The sequence below is a fragment of the Lepisosteus oculatus genome, chromosome 22 (assembly GCF_040954835.1).
Source record: "Lepisosteus oculatus isolate fLepOcu1 chromosome 22, fLepOcu1.hap2, whole genome shotgun sequence".
NCBI lineage: Eukaryota > Metazoa > Chordata > Actinopteri > Semionotiformes > Lepisosteidae > Lepisosteus > Lepisosteus oculatus.
This window is the reverse complement of record NC_090717.1, coordinates 1,087,750-1,107,723: the sequence shown is the minus strand read 5'-3', so window position 1 is coordinate 1,107,723 and position 19,974 is coordinate 1,087,750. Positions and strand designations below refer to the sequence as shown.

Sequence of the window (19,974 nt, the reverse complement as noted above, 5' to 3'; positions counted from 1 at the left end):
TTTAAACATTTAACGGTGTGGGGTAACTTCAGCACTTCAGTTTTTATCTGGCTATTGTTATTTTCATGCACCTTGCAGGATGTCAAAGTACTTCAGGTAGAAGAGGGTAACCGCCACACCCCTCCCACTGCACACAGATCAGGGGGACAGGAGCAATGTGCCCTCTAAGCTGTGCGCACACACGGCGCCCATAGGAAATTAAAAAATTAAATTCCAAAAAGAAAAATGATAATAAAACCAACACAGTCGTCAATTGGAAAAAGTGACCACATGAGACTGGCTGCGATAATAATGTGTGCATCATTATTGCTTCAGTACTCGAGAACTGAGATCAGTGCTCTCGTAGTCTCGAACCTCCCTGCTTACACTCAGTCTCTATGCCTGGACTTGTTGAATCGCTGTCCCTGTCTGTTGGTGATATGAGGATGACTCGATTAACAAAAAAATATTTCAGGTTTACAATTTGACATACACTCATTTTAGGACGCACAAGTGTCTGTCACTGGGGGAAAAAATGTGCACAACTTGAATTTTTTTGCACACGCAGGCCATTAAAAATTAGAGGGCACAGTGGACAGGAGAGAGACTCCAGGTGTCAGTTGAATTCAGATGTGTCCACCCCTTATGGTGATTTCAAAGCACTGGTTTCAGTGGCTGGGTGGGGTGAGAGATGAACTGGCAAAATGCGGTAAAACCGAGAGCTGGAGATGCCGGGGATTGAACCCGGGGCCTCATACATGCAAAGCATGCGCTCTACCACTGAGCTACATCCCCACCTTCGGAATAAGAGTTGACGGTGTCCCTGTTTTTTTTATAGTTGTGTGCCTTCGGGCTAGTAGGGAATAAAGAATATAAAAATATTTGTTCTTTTGCTGGCAGTAAGGCGCTTGCTTCTAACCGAGAAATAGCAGGTTTTTTAATAGAATAGAAAATAAAATGTTGCACCTCCCCGTCGGGGAATCGAACCCCGGTCTCCCGCGTGACAGGCGGGGATACTCACCACTATACTAACGAGGAGCGAGCTGGAGGCTGCACCCTGCCGCAAGCTCTTTAAACACAGACCCAGCGATGACGTAAGTCACTTCTCCGGCCGCGATGGGACCACTAACATTCGGGTGTGTGACACAGACCTGGGCGGCCTGTCCTGTTTGTTTAGTCGTAAAAGTAGCGCGACCGAAGGAGAAATGTGTGAAGGAAAAGGCGAGGTCTATGCTTTGTTGGTTTCTGTGTGAACAAACGAAAAATCTCCAATATTTTTCTGGGCGGTTTTTCACCTTTCGAAAGGAAAGCGAAATGCTTGATTTTAACGTGCGGTTAGTTGTTTTTACCCGTGACTTGACGAGATTCGGTATGGTATATCCCCTATAGCTGAGGTTTTAACTGATATCCGCTTCGAAAGCCGAGCTAGCAGCTGTGGGGATGTAGCTCAGTGGTAGAGCGCATGCTTTGCATGTATGAGGCCCCGGGTTCAATCCCCGGCATCTCCAAGCAATTATTTTTCTTAACAATTTATAACATCGAAAATCATACTGCCGTTATCATCATCTCAAATCTGTCTGCAAAAACGTGTCTTTAATCTCTTATTAAAGCCAAAGACAGGGAGCATTAGTTTTATATTCAGCTTTTTGTTTTTAGAATCCGTCCTAAAAATCCAATTTCTACAAATTTCAGAAGACGAAAAGAAATAGCATGTTGCATATTTTGTATTATAACTACTGATTACACTTTCCACATCAACACTAATAAACTTTACTTCATTCGGCAACTTTTAAGACCGGATTCGTTTCAAAGCGGGCTACGATAGAATAAAGGGCATTATTTTAAGCACAATGTTTTTAAATGTTGTGAAAATAAAAAAATCAATTATTCCACAATATGTGATTTGCATATTCAAATATACACGTTTTAGACTTTTACGAAAGTTTATGCACTTTCCCTTGACTGTAGTTTTTATCTGTAGTTTAGCTGCAAAGCAGCGAGGGGTTAAATTGCTTCTATTATCTGCATAGCCCCAGCCTGACATGCGCGATGGCGATTCTCGGGGGCGTCTCCCACATGACCGCCTGCCGGCGCCGCTCTGGACCAATCAGAGGCCTGTTGCTACGCTCTGCCTGTCACCTGTTTATCTGCCACCGGGGGCCTCATCCACAGCAGGTCTGTCCTGTTACGAGCCTGTATGAAGTTGAACTTCACTCAAGAGGGGTGGTCCAGTAAGAGCCTGTGTAAAATTCACCATTTGCCAAAAGGGTGGGTTTAGTGTATATTTCTGCTTCAGTGGGGAGTTCTGAGTCACCTGGGTGTGGATATTTGTTTTTTTTCTGATCTGTGATGTCATGTAACCATATTGATGACAGTCCTGCCCTCGAAATGATTCAGCGTTTCCTGAAAACTATAGCATTACATACTAAACTTTTTTTTTCTGGGTCGCAACTCTCTTGTTCCGAAATATCTTTAAAATATAAATTTAAAAATTCCCATCAGTACGTTGCTGAAACCTAGATGCCTGTGAGTTTTAAAACGTGGGCTCAGTAACGATTTGCTAGTTGTGAAGAAGCTTGTCTAAATGAGACATACATTCACATTACATATACCCCATTCGCTCTCTAAATAAAAAAAAAATGTTTTTTTTTCCCCCAAAAGTGTTCAGTTGACAGGATTATCCGAGCAAACTAGTTTCCGCGTTTACGGAAGTATTGAAGGACTTTAAGAGAAAATTCGCGAGAACGGATTCGTTTCCATTTTTATGGACATTAAAACCAGTCCTTTTAAATAAAAATTATTCACCCTATGTATATTTTTATTACGTGATTAAAATATGTTTTAAAACTGTATTATTCATGCAGTCCAGGCTTTATTTGTTGTACCATGTGTGTCTTAATTCGATTATTATATAAATATAATTAAATTATATAAATAGCTCGTCTTATTATTGTTATCAAGTCGGGGCAGAGTCTGAGCACGGTTGCTAGGCAACCCTAAATGGGTCAGCAGAGAATTAACAGGCCGGCTGTTTCCAATACAGTATTTCCTTGTTCCTCCTGCTTAAAAATAAAGGCGAACAGATTTTAAATGCCTTAAGTAAACTATTTACTGTCTTATTAATATATATTTTTATCCTGTTTACTAATTAATAAGGTTCTTACCACCTCTGTATTTCTGTAATTTTACTACAGCTACCAAGAATAATTTTGCTAAGACAAATGTGTCTCTGTGGCCGAATAAAACAGGGAATGAAACGCTTTAAAATTAAACGAGCAAGTTGTCAATATCTTGTGTGTATCCCTTCGTTAGGCGATTTCTGTATGTCACTAAAAATACGTTTTAATGTGACTGACCAGTGACCTCAGGAAAAGCATTGTTACATTTGTCTAAATTGTGAGGCACTGCGTGATGACTTGCAGAGTTTTAAGAGTCAAAACTGTCCTCGTTCACATGTGAGGGGTGATCCAAACATTTCTGTCAGGACACCTGCACTTAACAACACCTGGTAGGTTCTGTCTGTGCTCTAATGGTATATTTTATCAAGTGCCCCCTTTTTTCTGTTCTCAATGGACTTCTCTGGTATCATATTATTATTATTATTATTATTATTATTATTATTATTATTATTATTATTATTATTATTAGAACACGAAGCCAAAACTGCGTTTATAGAGTGTGTTCACTAGTTAACGTGTTTCTCGCCATTGCTTTATGTTGTTTGATTCTTTTGTTTGCACAGCAAACTAAAGCCGATACACCCCACCCATTCCTTGTTATTTTTCTAGAAAAATAAAACATTTTCGGGGCGGATCTATTCTGGAAGGTGTTCGGGGGAGCCGAATCACTACTGCCTGTTGTTATGTCTTTGTCCACCTACAGCAAAACACTCGCAAATTCCACCCCCAACTAGGTTCAACGATAGCACAGTATTCATATAAAACTAAATTCCTATTTTATATAATTTTCTTCTGGCCTGGGTCTTTCTCTGGCGTTCACGCACGGTCATTGTTAAGGAAGTGCGTAGTGTCTAGTCCCTGGCTGGGGTAGCGGCGGAAGGATATGCCAGCTGGGGTATAAATAACCGAGCCCTTTGTTCACACCAGACATTTTGTGTGTTTACACGGAAGAGCGAGGAGTAAAATTCCAGTGCAAGGCAAAGCCAACAACTATATGTAAGTATTGTTTACGTGGGTGTTATATTTTGAGGTTTCTGTATTTTTCCTAGCGTAAACGATAGCCTTTATTACAGATCTCCGGCCAGAGACCGTTAAAAATGTCGTCCGAATTAGTTTTTTTCTGTTACTAGTCTGTGTTGGATCTATTTGATTCTGAACATTTTAACTGGGGAGGCTATCAAAAGGCGGGAGAAAAAAGGCTGCGGACGGAAGAGCTCAGGTTTATATCGGTAGGTTGTCGTTATGTTAATTCGCGATGACAGGGAAATAAGGGAGTCGAGTGGCTTAGAGGAAAGGCGTCTGTTGCCGGCTGGTTTTGTAAGCGATTTCGCCGGGCTCAGTCGTTGCCGTTTCCAAAATGGAGGCTGCGCGAGAGGCTCGCTGTAATGGCAGCTGGTGACGGGTGAGTCAGGCTTCCTGTCCGCGGGGACAGGAGCGGGGCGATGACGTCTCACCACAGTTGCCTGGCAACGACCTTGAGATCGACCGTACACCGAGGTGATGAGAGGATCATGAGCAATAATCGTAATTTATCGGGGGTGTTGGATTGGACTTTTTTTTTTTTGGTTGGGGGGGGGGGGAGAGCGTCATTAGACTTCGTATGATAAGTGACTCTTTTTAGAATAAGAATGTAGTAAGTGCAGTACTTAAATTCAAAAGTGCTTCACGATAGTTAATAAATCTCTCAAGCGCTGCAGATATTGGGGTTCTCTGTGGTTATTAACGTAGGTTGAGTAGTATTTATTGTGGGGGGGAAATAATGCCCCTACTAGTGAATAGTAAACACGATTATGGTGCTTAAGTATCAATTCAATTCAACTTTGTCATTATACTTACACGGTGCATAGTATAATGAAAAGTTTCTCACTAGTCACTCAGGTGCAGTATATAAATAGGACAGAAGATAAGACGATAGACAGTAAAACAATAGCAATAACAGTAACGTGTAATAACATAAATAACGTAATCAAAGCTGTGCAAACTTCCACAGAGAAAATATAACAGGGCAAAACAGTGCAAGGTAATTCTTGAAATTGCAAAATAGTATGGTTAATAAATATTAAATACTACAACCAGTACAGTTTTACTGGGCTATCGAGGGGACAGTACAATTTTGGCTTATGTGTGTGTGTGTAGTGGTGTAGGAGTACAGTCATTGTGGGTACAGGAAGACCCACAATGTGGTATGCACTTTCAGTCTGAGTGACTGTGTGCTTGATGTTTTAACTTTAGACTTCTATTTTCTCATAGTGCAACCATGCAGATCTTCGTGAAGACCCTGACTGGCAAGACCATCACCCTGGAGGTTGAGCCCAGTGACACCATTGAGAACGTGAAGGCAAAGATCCAGGATAAGGAAGGCATCCCTCCCGACCAGCAGAGGCTGATCTTTGCCGGGAAGCAGCTGGAAGACGGGCGCACCCTGTCCGACTACAACATCCAGAAGGAGTCCACTCTGCACTTGGTCCTGCGTCTGCGTGGCGGGATGCAGATCTTCGTGAAGACCCTGACTGGCAAGACCATCACCCTGGAGGTTGAGCCCAGTGACACCATTGAGAACGTGAAGGCAAAGATCCAGGATAAGGAAGGCATCCCTCCCGACCAGCAGAGGCTGATCTTTGCCGGGAAGCAGCTGGAAGACGGGCGCACCCTGTCCGACTACAACATCCAGAAGGAGTCCACTCTGCACTTGGTCCTGCGTCTGCGTGGCGGGATGCAGATCTTCGTGAAGACCCTGACTGGCAAGACCATCACCCTGGAGGTTGAGCCCAGTGACACCATTGAGAACGTGAAGGCAAAGATCCAGGATAAGGAAGGCATCCCTCCCGACCAGCAGAGGCTGATCTTTGCGGGGAAGCAGCTGGAAGACGGGCGCACCCTGTCCGACTACAACATCCAGAAGGAGTCCACTCTGCACTTGGTCCTGCGTCTGCGTGGCGGGATGCAGATCTTCGTGAAGACCCTGACTGGCAAGACCATCACCCTGGAGGTTGAGCCCAGTGACACCATTGAGAACGTGAAGGCAAAGATCCAGGATAAGGAAGGCATCCCTCCCGACCAGCAGAGGCTGATCTTTGCCGGGAAGCAGCTGGAAGACGGGCGCACTCTGTCCGACTACAACATCCAGAAGGAGTCCACTCTGCACTTGGTCCTGCGTCTGCGTGGCGGGATGCAGATCTTCGTGAAGACCCTGACTGGCAAGACCATCACCCTGGAGGTTGAGCCCAGTGACACCATTGAGAACGTGAAGGCAAAGATCCAGGATAAGGAAGGCATCCCACCCGACCAGCAGAGGCTGATCTTTGCCGGGAAGCAGCTGGAAGACGGGCGCACCCTGTCCGACTACAACATCCAGAAGGAGTCCACTCTGCACTTGGTCCTGCGTCTGCGTGGCGGGATGCAGATCTTCGTGAAGACCCTGACTGGCAAGACCATCACCCTGGAGGTTGAGCCCAGTGACACCATTGAGAACGTGAAGGCAAAGATCCAGGATAAGGAAGGCATCCCTCCCGACCAGCAGAGGCTGATCTTTGCCGGGAAGCAGCTGGAAGACGGGCGCACCCTGTCCGACTACAACATCCAGAAGGAGTCCACTCTGCACTTGGTCCTGCGTCTGCGTGGTGGCAACTAGTTGAAGTTCACCTTTGCACTTTATTCTAACTGACGCTTTATTCCCCCCCTCACTTCCAGTTCCTTGTAACCTTGTCCCAATAAAGTTCAAGCATTCCACATCTGGTCTCCTTTGTTCTGTATACAGTATGGTTGCCCATTCTAGTCTGTGTAATTTGCTTTAACTAGGAGGATATTAACAGGTTTAAGTTGCCAATCCTCTCTTTGAAATAAGGTTACTTTATTATGTGGGGGTTAACAGTCTTAGAGGTCATCTGCTTTGGTGGTTTTTACAGGTGTGCATTCCAGCTCTTTGAACTGTAGTTGGACATGCTGCTATGTTGGACCATGTCCTGAGATAGGTGTCCACTGTATTACCAAGTGGGTTGTTTGCTTTAATATCACCAGTTATTTTTCTTGGTGGGGAGAAATTAAAATGGTATTTCTTTGGTGGGGGGCAGGCTATCTGTGAGTATATAGCAGGAGGGCAGCATGTGGTCATTCTTCTCCAGGTAGGTAAGTTATCCTGAGCACTGGAGCTGGAGTGACGGGACGAGTTTGCTGAAGCAGTACTCTCGGCGGTGTAGTCGCAGCCGCCTAGTTGCGACCGAGGGGGGGTGCTCTCGAAGGAGTAATGCGAGACGTCGGCTGTGGGACCTCCTTTCCTTGTAACCGCTAGTTTCTCTTCGGGGTGAGAGCCGCCGCGGCACAGGTGCGCGTTGAGTCCAGCCTGGCGCTTACTTAAGCCCCGGAAGCCCTCCGGTTTTCCGCCGGCGTGGAGATCCTGCCTGCAGCAGGGAGCAGTTCTGCTTACTGGGCGTTTGGCAGCGTTCTCCTGAAGAAAAAAGTACTCTCCCTCAACCTCGGCAAAACGAGAGCTGCTCATCGGTTTTTAGAAAGCGGGGTGGTTGTAGAGATGGGTAGCAGCTTCGACGTTCCGGCTCCCTTCATGACTGGAAGGCGATACAGGGGGCGATCAGGTCCGCCCAGTCCATCATTGGGGTACAGCTCCTCTCTATGGTGGACATGTTTACAACTCGCTGGCTCAAGAAGGCTGGAAGTAGCACTGATAATAATACACTTTATTTATAGAGCACCTTTCATACAAATGGCAGCTCAAAGTGCTTCACAAACCAAGCGTCAAAATAAAATCTTAAAATTAAGAGAGACTATCAGTTGTAAGGGAACACACAGTAATACAGTAAAGCAACATACATGTCAATTTATGCTTGAAAAAGAAAGAAATACAAATTAGAAAAGTCGTAATAAAGGACAGCTGATTTCTCACAATCATCCCAGTCAGGGGAGGAGCCCGCAGCTGAGCTCATCCTGGTTCCTCGCTTTTCTTCCCCCGGGAAGCGTTACAGGACCATGAAGGCAGGAACGTCTGGACTCAGAGACAGTTTCACCCCGCCAGCTGTCAGATTACTGAACTCTACCCCTGCCACTGACTCACACTGATGTGGTTTTTCTCTTCTCGCACTGATTGCCTGACTTGGTGTTTTTTAAACTTGTATGTTATTTAACTTCTTGTTCTTGTTGCTGCCGCCGCCGCTGTTCTGTGTTTACGTCTTGGTGTTTCCCGAGTGTCTTTGTAGCGGAGCACACCTGCAAATAAGCGTTTCCTTGCACTTGTACACAGGACAGATTAACTGAGCCGCACTGAGCAGAGCCCGAGGCGGATTCTCGGTAAAAGGCGAGCGGTATATCTGCGTATCTGTAGATCTGAGGAAACGGATAGTTAAAGGGACAGTCTTCTCGTGTTCAGCGTCTCCAGGTGGGGCTGCACACTGGTGGTGGTGGAGGGGATCCCCATTACCTGTAAAGCGCTTTGAGTGGAGTGTCCAGAAAAGTGTAAGCTATTATTATTATTATTATTATTATTATTATTATTATTATTATTATATTGTCAGCCTTCGCGGTTTGTGCAACACGAGCGGTTTCGTCACAGGAGGTCAAGGCCCCGACCACTGCTCTGAAGTGTGTTAATTTCGCCACTCGATGGCGCTGGTGAGACAAAAATAGACCTGAACTCCCGTTGACGCTGTAGTATTATAGTTTACACAACGTTTTTCATCTCAAAGAATCCCTGAGCAATTTGGTAAATCGGGGGACCTATTTCACTCCACACCAAACTGCCGTGAGGAGGAGAGAGGAGAGCCGGAGTGGAAATTCCCCAGGACACGAGGGAAAACACTCCTGCTCTCTGCCATTGGAGCTTCAATGCCCAGGTATTGGGACCTCGCCTTTAAAGGGTTCCTGCAGGAGATCACTGTCAGAGGCCCTGTAAGACACCAGAGCTCTCCCGCAGCGCCCCTCTCAGTGAACCGCAGGGTTTGCGGGGATAAGTGAGCGCAGGCCTGGGTTCAACACGCACCTGAGCCGAGGGCGGCGCTCACGCCTAAACGGTTATAACTCAAGGAGATCCCACAGCCGACACTTCGCCATTTCTCCCTTTCCCAGCGTGAAAGTGACCTTTGTGCCAGCAGCCATATCACTCTGCAACTTACAACCTGCAGCCCACTGAAGCTCAGCAGTGTGAGCCTGGTCAGTACCTGGAGGGGAGACTCCTGGGAAAAACTAAGGCTGCTGGAAGAGGTGTTAGTGGGGCCAGCAGGGGGCGCTCACCCTGCGGTCTGTGGGAGTCCTAATGCCCCAGTATAGTGACGGGGACACTACACTGTAAAACAAGCCCCGTCCTTCGGATGAGATGTAAAACCGAGGTCCTGACTCTCTGTGGTCATTAAAAATCCCAGGGTGCCTCTCGAAAAGAGTAGGGGTGTTACCCCGGCATCCTGGCCAAATTTCCCATTGGCCCTTACCAATCATGGCCTCCTAATAATCACCATCTCTGAACTGGCTTCATTACTTTGTTCTCCTCCCCCACAGGCGGAGCGACGTGCCAGTTGGAGTATTTCTCGGCCGCAATTAATGGCAACGTCAGCTCAAAGATTTGGTTCAAACCACCAAATGGAGACGGGCGGGCGGACAAGCGGACAAGCGGGATTAACGCTGGGAAAGAGAGCGTGAAGGTGACCTTTGCAGCTGACACAGCGCCCCCCGATTCTAGCAGCGGCATCGTCGCCGCAGGCTGTGGCTGCCCGCTGCGAGCAGGACTGCTGCCCCCTTCCGGCAAGCGCCTGCATTACTCCAGCAGACGCCTGTCACGGCGCTTTGGGTCGCGGTCATTCTCCCTGAGAATGCACTTGCGGTGACAATATATTGGAATTCCTCATTTGGAAAACGCATTGATTGGAAAATAATTTGGATGATGCCCAATAAATATTGTATAACCAATAAGGTTAAGGCGGTTTCATACAAAATAATTCATTGAATTTACCCAGTTAAGACTCCTGTTATCCAGCGATTTAAAATTGATATAGATGATAAATGTGTTTTTTGTGACAATAGCCCTGAAACTATTCATTTCATTTGTTTTGGTTATGTCCCCAGGATAAACATTTTCTGGACTAAGTTGCAGACTTATATTAAAAAAAGAAACCAATATCGATATTTGTTTTGATGAAAAAAAAGATGTTGTGTGAAGTTTCAGCCCCATCGAAAACAATATTAAAATATCGTTTGTAATCAATGTAATTATTATAATTCAGATGGGGAGCTGCGTCAGCATGCGTAGGCTGCAAAGGAACAAGTAATGAGTTTATTCCCTGCTGGAAAAAAGAAGAGAACACAACGTTTCGGCCGTGGAGCCTTCATGACACACCTGAAGAATTGTTGTGTTCTCTTTCTTCTTTTTTTCAGCATGGAATAAACCTCTTACTTGTTCCTAATAATTATAATGGCACGTTATTATATACAAAAAAATGAAGTGGTCTGGGAAGACCCCTTTGAGCATTTTAAACTGGATCTAAGGGGGTATTTGCAGACTATTTCGAAGTGCAAACCTTTTAAAGCGGTGCGGACGTTATTTTGATTTAATTTGTTTAATCTTTTTTTCATAACTTGAATTGATGTTGTAATATGTACCCCTGACGATCTTTTTGTCTTGAACTGTTATATGTGCTCTTGTTTGTATTGTAATTTGTGTTATTCTGTTATGCATAAATAAAAATAAGAAAACAATACATAACATCCCCCCGTATATACGAAATGCAGAACATTTAACCCTTTTAATGCCATTTTACCTCACCTTTACATACCTTCATTGTAAATGAATTCCTTGTAAAGCTCTTAGATTCCCGGTCATTAGAAATGATTTGAATAATTGATAAGAGACATAAGACTTGATTGATCCCGAAGGGAAATTGAGGTGTTACAGCAGCCCAGCCCAAGACAAGCAAAAACAGACACAAGAATAGGCGAAAAATGAAAATAAAATAAGTACAGCAATACAAAATAAAATATAGAGAGTTAGGCGTGTTCAAAATATGCTCATAGTCACTGTATTTAAAAAGTTGCTCAGAGAGCGTCATAACTCCGAGAGAAAAAAAACCCGAAAGTAAACGATATTCAAAACTAAAACTAATATACACTACAGGTAGTAAACAAACAAAAAGACACAAATCACAAGATTACAAAGGAACCGGAGCTGCTGCTACAGGCTGTCGCACGCACGGGGCTGTTACAATTACTCACAATTAGTTGAAAGGGTTACATTTCTGCTTTGATAATTAGTTTCTAACCATTTGCTCTCGGACATATTATCACTCATGATCATCCATTAAGCGTCTTTCCTGGAAGACGGATATTTACATTTGTGCTAGTTTCCCCTGTTCCAGTACAAAAGGATTGTAAAACTGGCCGCCTGCGATGGCTCTTGTGAAGTGTTCTTGGGACTCAGGACTGCCGTCTAAAAGCTGATGAGTGTGAATCAAATCGATTAATAGGCAGCCAGCGCTGAGCAATGGCGTCTCACACCACGCGTAATTCTTTTTCCACGCCCGACGACGGCGCACCCCGCGTGCTCCGACAGGCGCTTGTGGGAAAGGAGGTCGCTCGACATGTGAGCGTCAGCGTCGGGTCAGAACCGGTTATCCACGCATTGCTGCCCTTTTCATAATTCAAGCCCAACGAAATCCATGATTTTCCACGCCAGACATCTGACACGCAAACGTACAGTATGGAAGCCCGTTTCCGCCAGGGAGTAAAAAAAACGCGCTGTAGCATCTCAGAATTGCGACTTAGTAACTCAGAATTCCGACTTTATATCTCACAAATGCAACTTCGAAATAGCCCACATTTCATTGCCTGTCCTTTTGTTATTGTAACGGATTCGGGTTCGAGGGCTGGTGCCCTCGCCGCTCCTCCCTAGTTCGTGCCTCGCTGCATTGACTCAAACCCAGGTCCTGCCAGCTGAGCTAAAGAAGACCTTTTTTAAGTAAAAAAGGACATACAATGGAAATATGTAAAAAAGTATAAGTTTCAGCTTTTATCATTGTGAATTCATCTGGATGTGAAGTGTCTATTTCTGTATCTTATTTCATATTCTGTCTCCGTTTTTGTATTTCTGGTGTTTAAATAAAAACGTCTTTAAAAAGCCCACCGTGCACTATTCCATCCGGGTACTGTGGAAGCCTCGCTGGCGGAAATGGGATTCTATAAAAAATTAGTGTAACCAGTGTACACGGTTCATGAGACCCAGCTGAAGAGGTGTTCAGCGTTCGGACACAGTGCAGGTCCGGCTCTCCTGCTACGGCACCTATCAGCGACCATTCGCTGCGTCGGGTACCGTCCGGTTCCGGCCCGCTCAACTCCAATCACTCTCGCTGGCCGCTGGCAGGCTGATCCAATCTCTGACCTCGGTTTGTTTTTTTGGGTGGGGGGGGCTCGGTTTTTACGCAATCGAGTAGCAGATAATACAAGGCGCAAACCCAGGGGATGTAATTAATAGAAAATTAAATGTATAGCTAGACAGAAAAATCTAAGAACAGTTCTAAACATCTTTCTTTAAAAAAAAAATCCAGTTCACTAGGAGTCATTAGATTAGAGTGCGTGAGGGCGGTGAATCGAGATTAAGTCTGGGGAGAGGTTTGAGTTTCTCTGAGGAACAACATCCTGTCTGAAATGTTTTATTTTCTGCAATGGCATGTAAGGTCTCTGAACTGGGACAGAGCCAGACACGTTGAGCGGAAGATGCCCTCCCTTTAATCTCCGCTGAATGCTGTACCTGTTTCATAACCCTCTGTGCCTCTCAGTGATGGAAGAGGATTCTGTGCGTTTGTGTCACGGACGTCGGGAGAGACGAACCGTGGAGTGGCAGGAGAGTGGACAAAGACCCACATGCGTAGTGGAGGAACGGGGGGTTAGCCCGGGCTCAGGGGTCAGGGGTCGTATAGAAACCAATGCCCTCAGGCAGCGGACGGCCTCGGGAGGGAAATAATGTACAGGCCGCTACCCTTAGGAGGGGACGTCTGTCCCAGATATTGCTACGGAGCTGCTGAACATTTTCCTGGCCTCTGTTCTGAGAGGCTTTGAGACAGCACCTGAAGCGCGGACCTGGACTTATTTTGCCAGGCCCTGGGTAGGTAGGGGGGTGTTCAGAGTGTGGGGTGTCAGACCCCAGCTGGATGTCCCACTCTCTGACACATGCCCTGCAATTTATGGGACAGTTAAAAGCTTTCTAAGATCTCACCCAATCGGCCGTATTCCCCTCCGAGATGTCAGCGTCCCAGAACTGGAAGAGCTCGTTGCACCTCGGAACAATAGGCAGATCCCCTGTGGGCATTTTGACATCAGCCCAAACAAGGGAGGTGTGGAAACACACATCCTCTCAGTTTCTGTGCAACGTTCTTGTACCCCAGGGGCCTCACCTCCAGCCCTCGCTGTGTGAGGGTGGGCTGCGGTGAGGAGGAGACTGCGACTCATCTCCTGTTGCCCTGCTTTTTTGCTAAGGCTTTCTAGGCCCAGTTTGAAGACTGGTTGCAAGCCCTCTCACCCCACTTTTCCCTGACCGCTGCTTTCGTTATATACAGCATCTGTCAAACACTTCAGAAGAGAGTTTGACAGGATCTGGGCCATGGTGAACAGTGGGAAAGACGCCCTGTGGAGAGTGAGGAACATGGGGCTGTTCAAAGGCATCGAGGTCCCAGTCAAGGCAGCAGGTAGCTTGGCCCTGTCCATCACCCGAGAGAGCTATCACCTCAGAGATCTGTGGAGAGAAGGGAGGGAGGAGGCAGAAAACCTGTGGGAAATAGAGGGCATAGGACAGTATCTCAAGAAGCTGGGAAAAACATGATCATGATAACCACATGCAGTACAGACATCTGACTGGTTCACTCCTTGAGCTCAGTGATCTCTGTCCTGTTTCAGCAGCTCAGGGAGTTCAGGCTGTGTGACCCAGCAGGGACAGACAGGCACTCTGTGGCTCAGCTTCATGAGTCCCTGCTCTGTACAGTGGAGCCTCTTCCCAATCAACTCTCATTTCTCACATGGTGCTCGTACTCTGACTCGGGAGTGGATTTGCAAGTATATGTATTAAAGGGTAAAAGAACAAACACGACAAAGACACCAATCTGTGATTCCTTCTAAATGTCTCACTGCCAGCCTGGCTATAAAATAACCAGAACTCTAGTTTGTCCTTCACACTAGCTTAGCTCTAGAGAGTGAGTTCTTTTTTTTACTTGGAGCAGTCCAGGCCAGCAGTGGTCCAGTCCAGGCCAGCAGAGGTCCAGTCCAGCAGCAGTCCAATCTAGGCCAGCAGTGGTCCAGTCCAGTCCAGCAGCAGTCCAGTCCAGTAGTGGTCCAGTCCAGTAGCAGTCCAGTCCAGTCTAGCAACAGTCCAGTCCAGCAGTGGTCTAGTCCAGTAGCTGTGCAGTCCAGTCCAGTTGAGGTCCAGTCCAGGCCAGCAGCAGTCCAGTCCAGTAGTGGTCCAGTCCAGTAGCAGTCCAGTCCAGTCTAGCAACAGTCCAGTCCAGCAGTGGTCTAGTCCAGTAGCTGTGCAGTCCAGTCCAGTTGAGGTCCAGTCCAGGCCAGCAGCAGTCTAGTCCAGCAGCAATCCAGTCCAACAGTGGTCTAGTCCAGTAGCTGTGCAGTCCAGTCCAGTAGAGGTCCAGTCCAGTCTAGCAGTGGTCCAATCCAGTAGTGGTCCAGTCCAGTAGCGGTCCAGTCCAGTCTAGCAGGAGTCCAGTCCAGCAGTGGTCTAGTCGAGTAGCTGTGCAGTCCAGTCCAGTAGAGGTCCAGTCCTGGCCAGCAGCAGTCTAGTCCAGACCATCACCGGTTCAGTCCAGTTCAGCAGCGGTCCAGTCCAGGCCAGCAGCAGTCCAGTCCAATCCAGTCCAGCAGCGGTCTAGTCCAGACCACCAGCAGTCCAGTCCAGCAGCAGTCCAGTCTGAGGTGTCGCCCGCAGTGCTGTGACACTCTTGGCTGTGAGCCTCCCGCTCCGGAGAGGGGCGTCAGGTGATGTGTGCAGGAAGTGGAAACCCTCCGGTCAGATGAGGAGCCCACAGCCCCTGGGCCATGTGATGTGTGAGGAAGTGCAGGCAGGAAGCATGCTCCTCAAACTGGCCCTGAGCTCTCTGAGGAGCTATTGTAGGCAAGGAGCCACCAGTAAAACTAAGCAGTCAGGAGAACAAGAAAACCTTCTGTCTTCTCAATCCATTCATTTTTTAGCTCCTTCACAGTCCTCATGTCTACATTTTCCCCTTGTAATTTATTCTTTCTTGGCTTCCGTCCATCATCATCATCAGGAACGCACTCATTCTTGAAGCACAGGACGGTGTTGTCCTGGATCCCATTCCTGAAGCACAGGACACAAGGTGGGATATTTCCTGGCAGGGAATACACACACACACACACACACAATTCAATTCAAGCTTTATTGTCCCACAGCACGCTCCCAACATTACAACACCAGCAATGACTGACACAGTTGTACCAACCAGGACGCCAGTGTAAACAGTGTTACAGCAAGGTAAGGGAGAAGATAGTTCAGCTCAGGTTCCGATACAAAGACATGAGGAAATCAGCAGAACATAAACACAGAACAGCAGCCACAACAACAAGTTAACACACAACTTTGAAAGTTGTCAGCAGTGTGAGAAGCAAAAAAAACCCACACACATCAGTGTGAGTAGTAATTTAGGTATAGCGATGTAGATGAGTTACAATACATTGTTGTAAAGAGATATTGCAGTGGGTATGAAAGATTTAATGTGTCTATTAGTATTACACCTGGGGACACAATTTGATACAGCCTGTTTCGAGGGGTCCAGGGCACATAATAATAATAATAATAATAATAATAATAATAATAATAATAATAATAATAATTGCTTACACTTCTATAGCGCTTTTCTGGACACTCCACTCAAAGCTCTTTACAGGTAATGGGGATCCCCTCCACCACCACCAGTGTGTACCTCCATCTGGATAACATAACACCACCCCCATGACCTGAGCAGGATGACCTACCGGTCCACTCAGACTGGTTCTGCTTGGAACCAGTACTGACCCGGCCTGGTCCCACCGAGCTCCGGCCATCTCACCAGATCACTGCAAGGCGGCCTCAGCTCTCCAGAGCTCAGGAGCTGAGCTTATCTCTATTGCTGTGTCATTTTTATTTCTTCCGTTGTTTCAGTTAGAGGCTGCAAAGGTAGGCAGGAATATGAGAAAATATCTTTTGTCCCATTGCTCCCCAACTGATAACTGTACTTTACCCCCAGTGGAGTTCACCAGCTCAGATAAGCGCTTATCACCTCTGGGACGGTTTTCTCTGGAAGAAACTCAGTTGCACACAGTTTTCTGCTGTGGACAGGTATTGAACAGGTGGAAGACGGAGAGAGCTGGCATGGTGTCAGACCCGGGACACAGCGCATGCAGTAACCGGGCGGAAACAGATTTAGCGGGGCGGTGTGGTGGCTCTGTGGCTCAGGATCTAGAGATAGATAGATAATACTTTATTAATCTCGTAGGGAAATTGATAGGGAAATCGATGTGTTACAGCAGTCCAGCCCAAGACAAGCAAAACAGAAATCAGAATAGTTATAATCTGCGCCTGTGGCTGGGAGGTTGCCAGTTCAAATCCTGCAGCCAGCAAAGGAATCCTACTCCATTGGGCCCCTGAGCAAGGCCCTTAACCCCAACTGCTCCAGGGGTGCTGTATAAATTGCTGATCCTGCACTCTGACCCCCAGCTTCTCTCCCTGTCTGTGTGTCTCATGGAGAGCAAGCTGGGGCCTGCAAAAAGATCATTCCTAATGCCAGAAATTGTATAGGGCCAATAAAAGTGATCTTATCTTATCTAAAGTGGAAGTGAGAAATATGTTTTAGTTCATTTGTTGCTCTCCTCCTGAAGGCAATGCACTGTCCCTGGTGAACCCGCTGCTGTCTGGAGCCCCTGTCCAGCCCTGGCTCAGGTTTGGGGGTTGGTGGCTGTGTGCCCTCCCCCCCAGTGGTCAGCGGGCACGGCAGCTGAGGGGCAAGTGAACCCCTGGGGTCTGCTACAGGCTGACACCTCCATCATAATGTCCATCCCTCCAGAACACCTGACCTTCATTCAAACCCAGAGCTTCATTCAGGCTTAGAGCTTCATTCAAACCCAGAGCTTCACATTGTGACCCAGAACCTCATTCAGGCCTAGGGATTTATCTTGTGCAGACATCCTCATAGTCAGCCGTTTGTATAGCAACAAAAATAGTGGTGCCCATGTCTGCAGTCAGCCTCCTAATTACCTGCGAGTAACGAGGGTTGTTTCTCCAGCTATGCTTGCTTCTCCCTGGGATCCCCCTTAGGGGGCGATGACTCACTCGGGTCAGCAGCAGGGTAGGGGGTACACACCATGCCCCCAGATTGAGAAAGGAATAAAGATCTAAAGGGCGTGCCGGCGCTGTCAGACACAGGCTTCAAGCAGTCCACTGAGATAATCCACCCAGCCCGGTCACCCCGAATTCACAAAAAAGCCCCAAAATGTAAAGACACAGGTGGAAGAGGTGCAGCAAGGGCGGATTAACAGCAGGCTAGCATAGGCTGTAGCCTAGGGGCCCCGGATTGATCAGGGGCCCGATTGGCCGGGGTATTTTTTAAAATGGACCTGTGGGCCCCCATTGGTCCATTAAAACGTTGAATCATTTGTGAACCAGTGATAGATAGATACTCTATTGATCCCATGAGGGAAATTGCAGAATTTGGTTTGCTTAGATTGGTTAGATTGGTTAGATGCCATGGGCTCGCAGTTCAAATTTATTTCGGCAGCTTCAGCGGGTGATCTCTGGTGCGAGTTTACGGTAGCCAGCCTCAAAATGCGCGATAGAAAAGATGAGAGAGGGGCGCGAAAGTGAAAAGCACGACGGATGAAAGAGCAGTGTGAGCAGGATCTGCTTGAAAAGATCCCCGTTATTTCAAGTTTGCCGAGCCGGACCCCGCTCCCGTTGTCGGCTAACGGTGCGGCCAGTGCTACAGCAACCGCGGTGGAAAAGTTAGCTGCAGCGGGCTCGAGCCTGGGCGCAGTCTACATCCACGCCAAGCACGAGGACGAGCCAGCTCCCGCCACGAGGTCAGAGGCAGAGCCGTCCGAAACGCCACCGCCATCTCCACAAGCCCAACGAGCCCCGTCCGAGCCGCCGCCATCGCTGTTGCCCCCCGCTGCCGTGGGGCCAACGGAGGCCGCAACAGCAGCTCCCGCTTCCTAGAGCTCGGACCAGCATGCTGGGGTGAAATAGGGGAACAGAGGCGGCCATACTGGGCTAACTTGGGCCCGAAATCGTGACAAAACCAAGACGCGGATGTTGCAGCATCGGAAAGACAACATGAACACTAAAAGAGGTATTTCTCCAAAACCCTCTTCAAAAGAAAACTCGGAAATGGCGAGTGTGGATCAAGAGAATGGCTGCTGTCTTACCCCTCGAAAGGCGTTTTGATTTGCATGTACATTTTTTGGGGACAGCGCCGATCAGTCCGGACTGGCCGCAGGCTGTAGTGACTGGTAATCTGCCGCCGCACGCCTGGCTGAACACGAAGTGCCGGAGAGCCGTAGACAGGCTGTGGTTGCACACAGTATGCGCTGCGCTGATAATGGTCTAATAGATTCAGAACTGAAAAGACAGTTTGACAATGAATATGAGTTTTGGACTGACGTCTTGAAAAGGGTGGTTGAAGTGTTTAGCAGAGCAGAGAGGTCCCGGGTTCGAGCCCCTGCAGTGAGGCAGGAGCTAGGGTGGGGGCGGCGAGGGGCACCAGCTCAAGAACCCGAATCCCTTACAATAACAAGAGGACAGACAAGGACATGTGGGCTATTTCGAAGTCGCAATTGCGAGATAAGAAGTCGCAATTCTGAGTTTTTAAGTCACAATTCTGAGATATGAAATCGCAATTCTGAGTTTTTAAGTCGCAATTGCGAGATTTAAAGTCGGAATTCTGAGATCCAGAGTCGCAATTGCGAGATACCATAGCGCGTTTTTTTTTTACTCCTTGGCGGAAACGGGCTTCCATAGGTCATTGGTCTCTGCTGCGCTGATCTTCTTGCTGTGTATCGTCGGTTTCAAAGTAAGCGTGCGCATGATTTCTGTTGTCAGCTCGCAGATTGCCCGTGAATCTGATTTATTGGTTGCATTGCTGCACTTGCATTACAGGCTGTTGTAGTGTGTGTGTGTGTGTTTGGGCTCCCTGTGTACCTGTGTGTGTGCCCTGCGTGTGCCGCGCTGCATTCCGTTTGAATAGGCGGAAGCAGGCTCGTACTCCGAACGCGTCACTGAATTAAAGTAATTTCTCTCGCTTTTTTTCTGGTAATGGGATGGGGGAGGAACCTACACAACGCGTAGCCTAGGGGCCTCTGATCACCTTAATCCGCCACTGGGTGCAGCGTGTGAGCAGCCCCAGTGCCTGAAGTGAAGGGGACCTGAGGTGTCTTGTAGCTCAGCCTGGAGCCACAGGGCTGCAGCGCTGGCTGGTTCTCCTCAGCTGCAAGCCCTTCTGGACCCTGTCCGGTCAGCGATACTCCACGCCTTATCTAATCTCACTGCCGGGAGGAGGGAGGTGGGAGCAGCAGCTGATCTGCCCCCCCTGTGAATCGCTCCACAGCTGCGCAGCTGAGCCACAGGACTGGAGTTCTCATCCTCGACAGCGCCCCTCCGGCCCCTCCGGCCCCCCCGACCCTCTCCTCCGCAGCCGAGAGCAAACCTTTAACCCAGCAGCGGTCGTGCAGGAAGTGATATGGCAGCTGAGCCAATATCCTGTTCAACCCCAGTGGACGGTGCTGCAGAACAGATTTCTGGTCACCCTTCTTGTCTGTAGGGGACACAGTGGAGTTAAATAAT

General features: G+C 47.6%; 1 protein-coding gene and 3 non-coding genes across 4 annotated transcripts; 2 read left to right on the top strand and 2 right to left on the bottom strand.

The window, feature by feature from the left end:
• Positions 1-702: 702 nt before the first annotated feature.
• Positions 703-774, bottom strand: trnaa-ugc (transfer RNA alanine (anticodon UGC)). Its single transcript has one exon. It is a non-coding gene; the product is annotated as a tRNA-Ala (tRNA).
• Positions 775-945: 171 nt separating this feature from the next.
• Positions 946-1,017, bottom strand: trnad-guc (transfer RNA aspartic acid (anticodon GUC)). The gene has a single exon. It is a non-coding gene; the product is annotated as a tRNA-Asp (tRNA).
• Positions 1,018-1,415: 398 nt separating this feature from the next.
• Positions 1,416-1,487, top strand: trnaa-ugc (transfer RNA alanine (anticodon UGC)). The gene has a single exon. It is a non-coding gene; the product is annotated as a tRNA-Ala (tRNA).
• Positions 1,488-4,045: 2,558 nt separating this feature from the next.
• On the top strand, positions 4,046-6,887 carry LOC107079723 (polyubiquitin-C). Its single transcript, XM_069182108.1, has 2 exons — positions 4,046-4,154; positions 5,409-6,887. The coding sequence occupies exon 2, from the start codon at positions 5,416-5,418 to the stop codon at positions 6,787-6,789; it is 1,374 nt and encodes a 457-aa protein (XP_069038209.1). The 5' UTR covers positions 4,046-4,154; positions 5,409-5,415; the 3' UTR covers positions 6,790-6,887.
• The last annotated feature ends 13,087 nt before the right edge of the window (positions 6,888-19,974 follow it).

Coding starts and splice junctions, on each gene's coding strand:
- LOC107079723 (XM_069182108.1), top strand. CDS start 5,416: ATGCAGATCTTCGTGAAGACCCTGACTGGCAAGACCATCACCCTGGAG.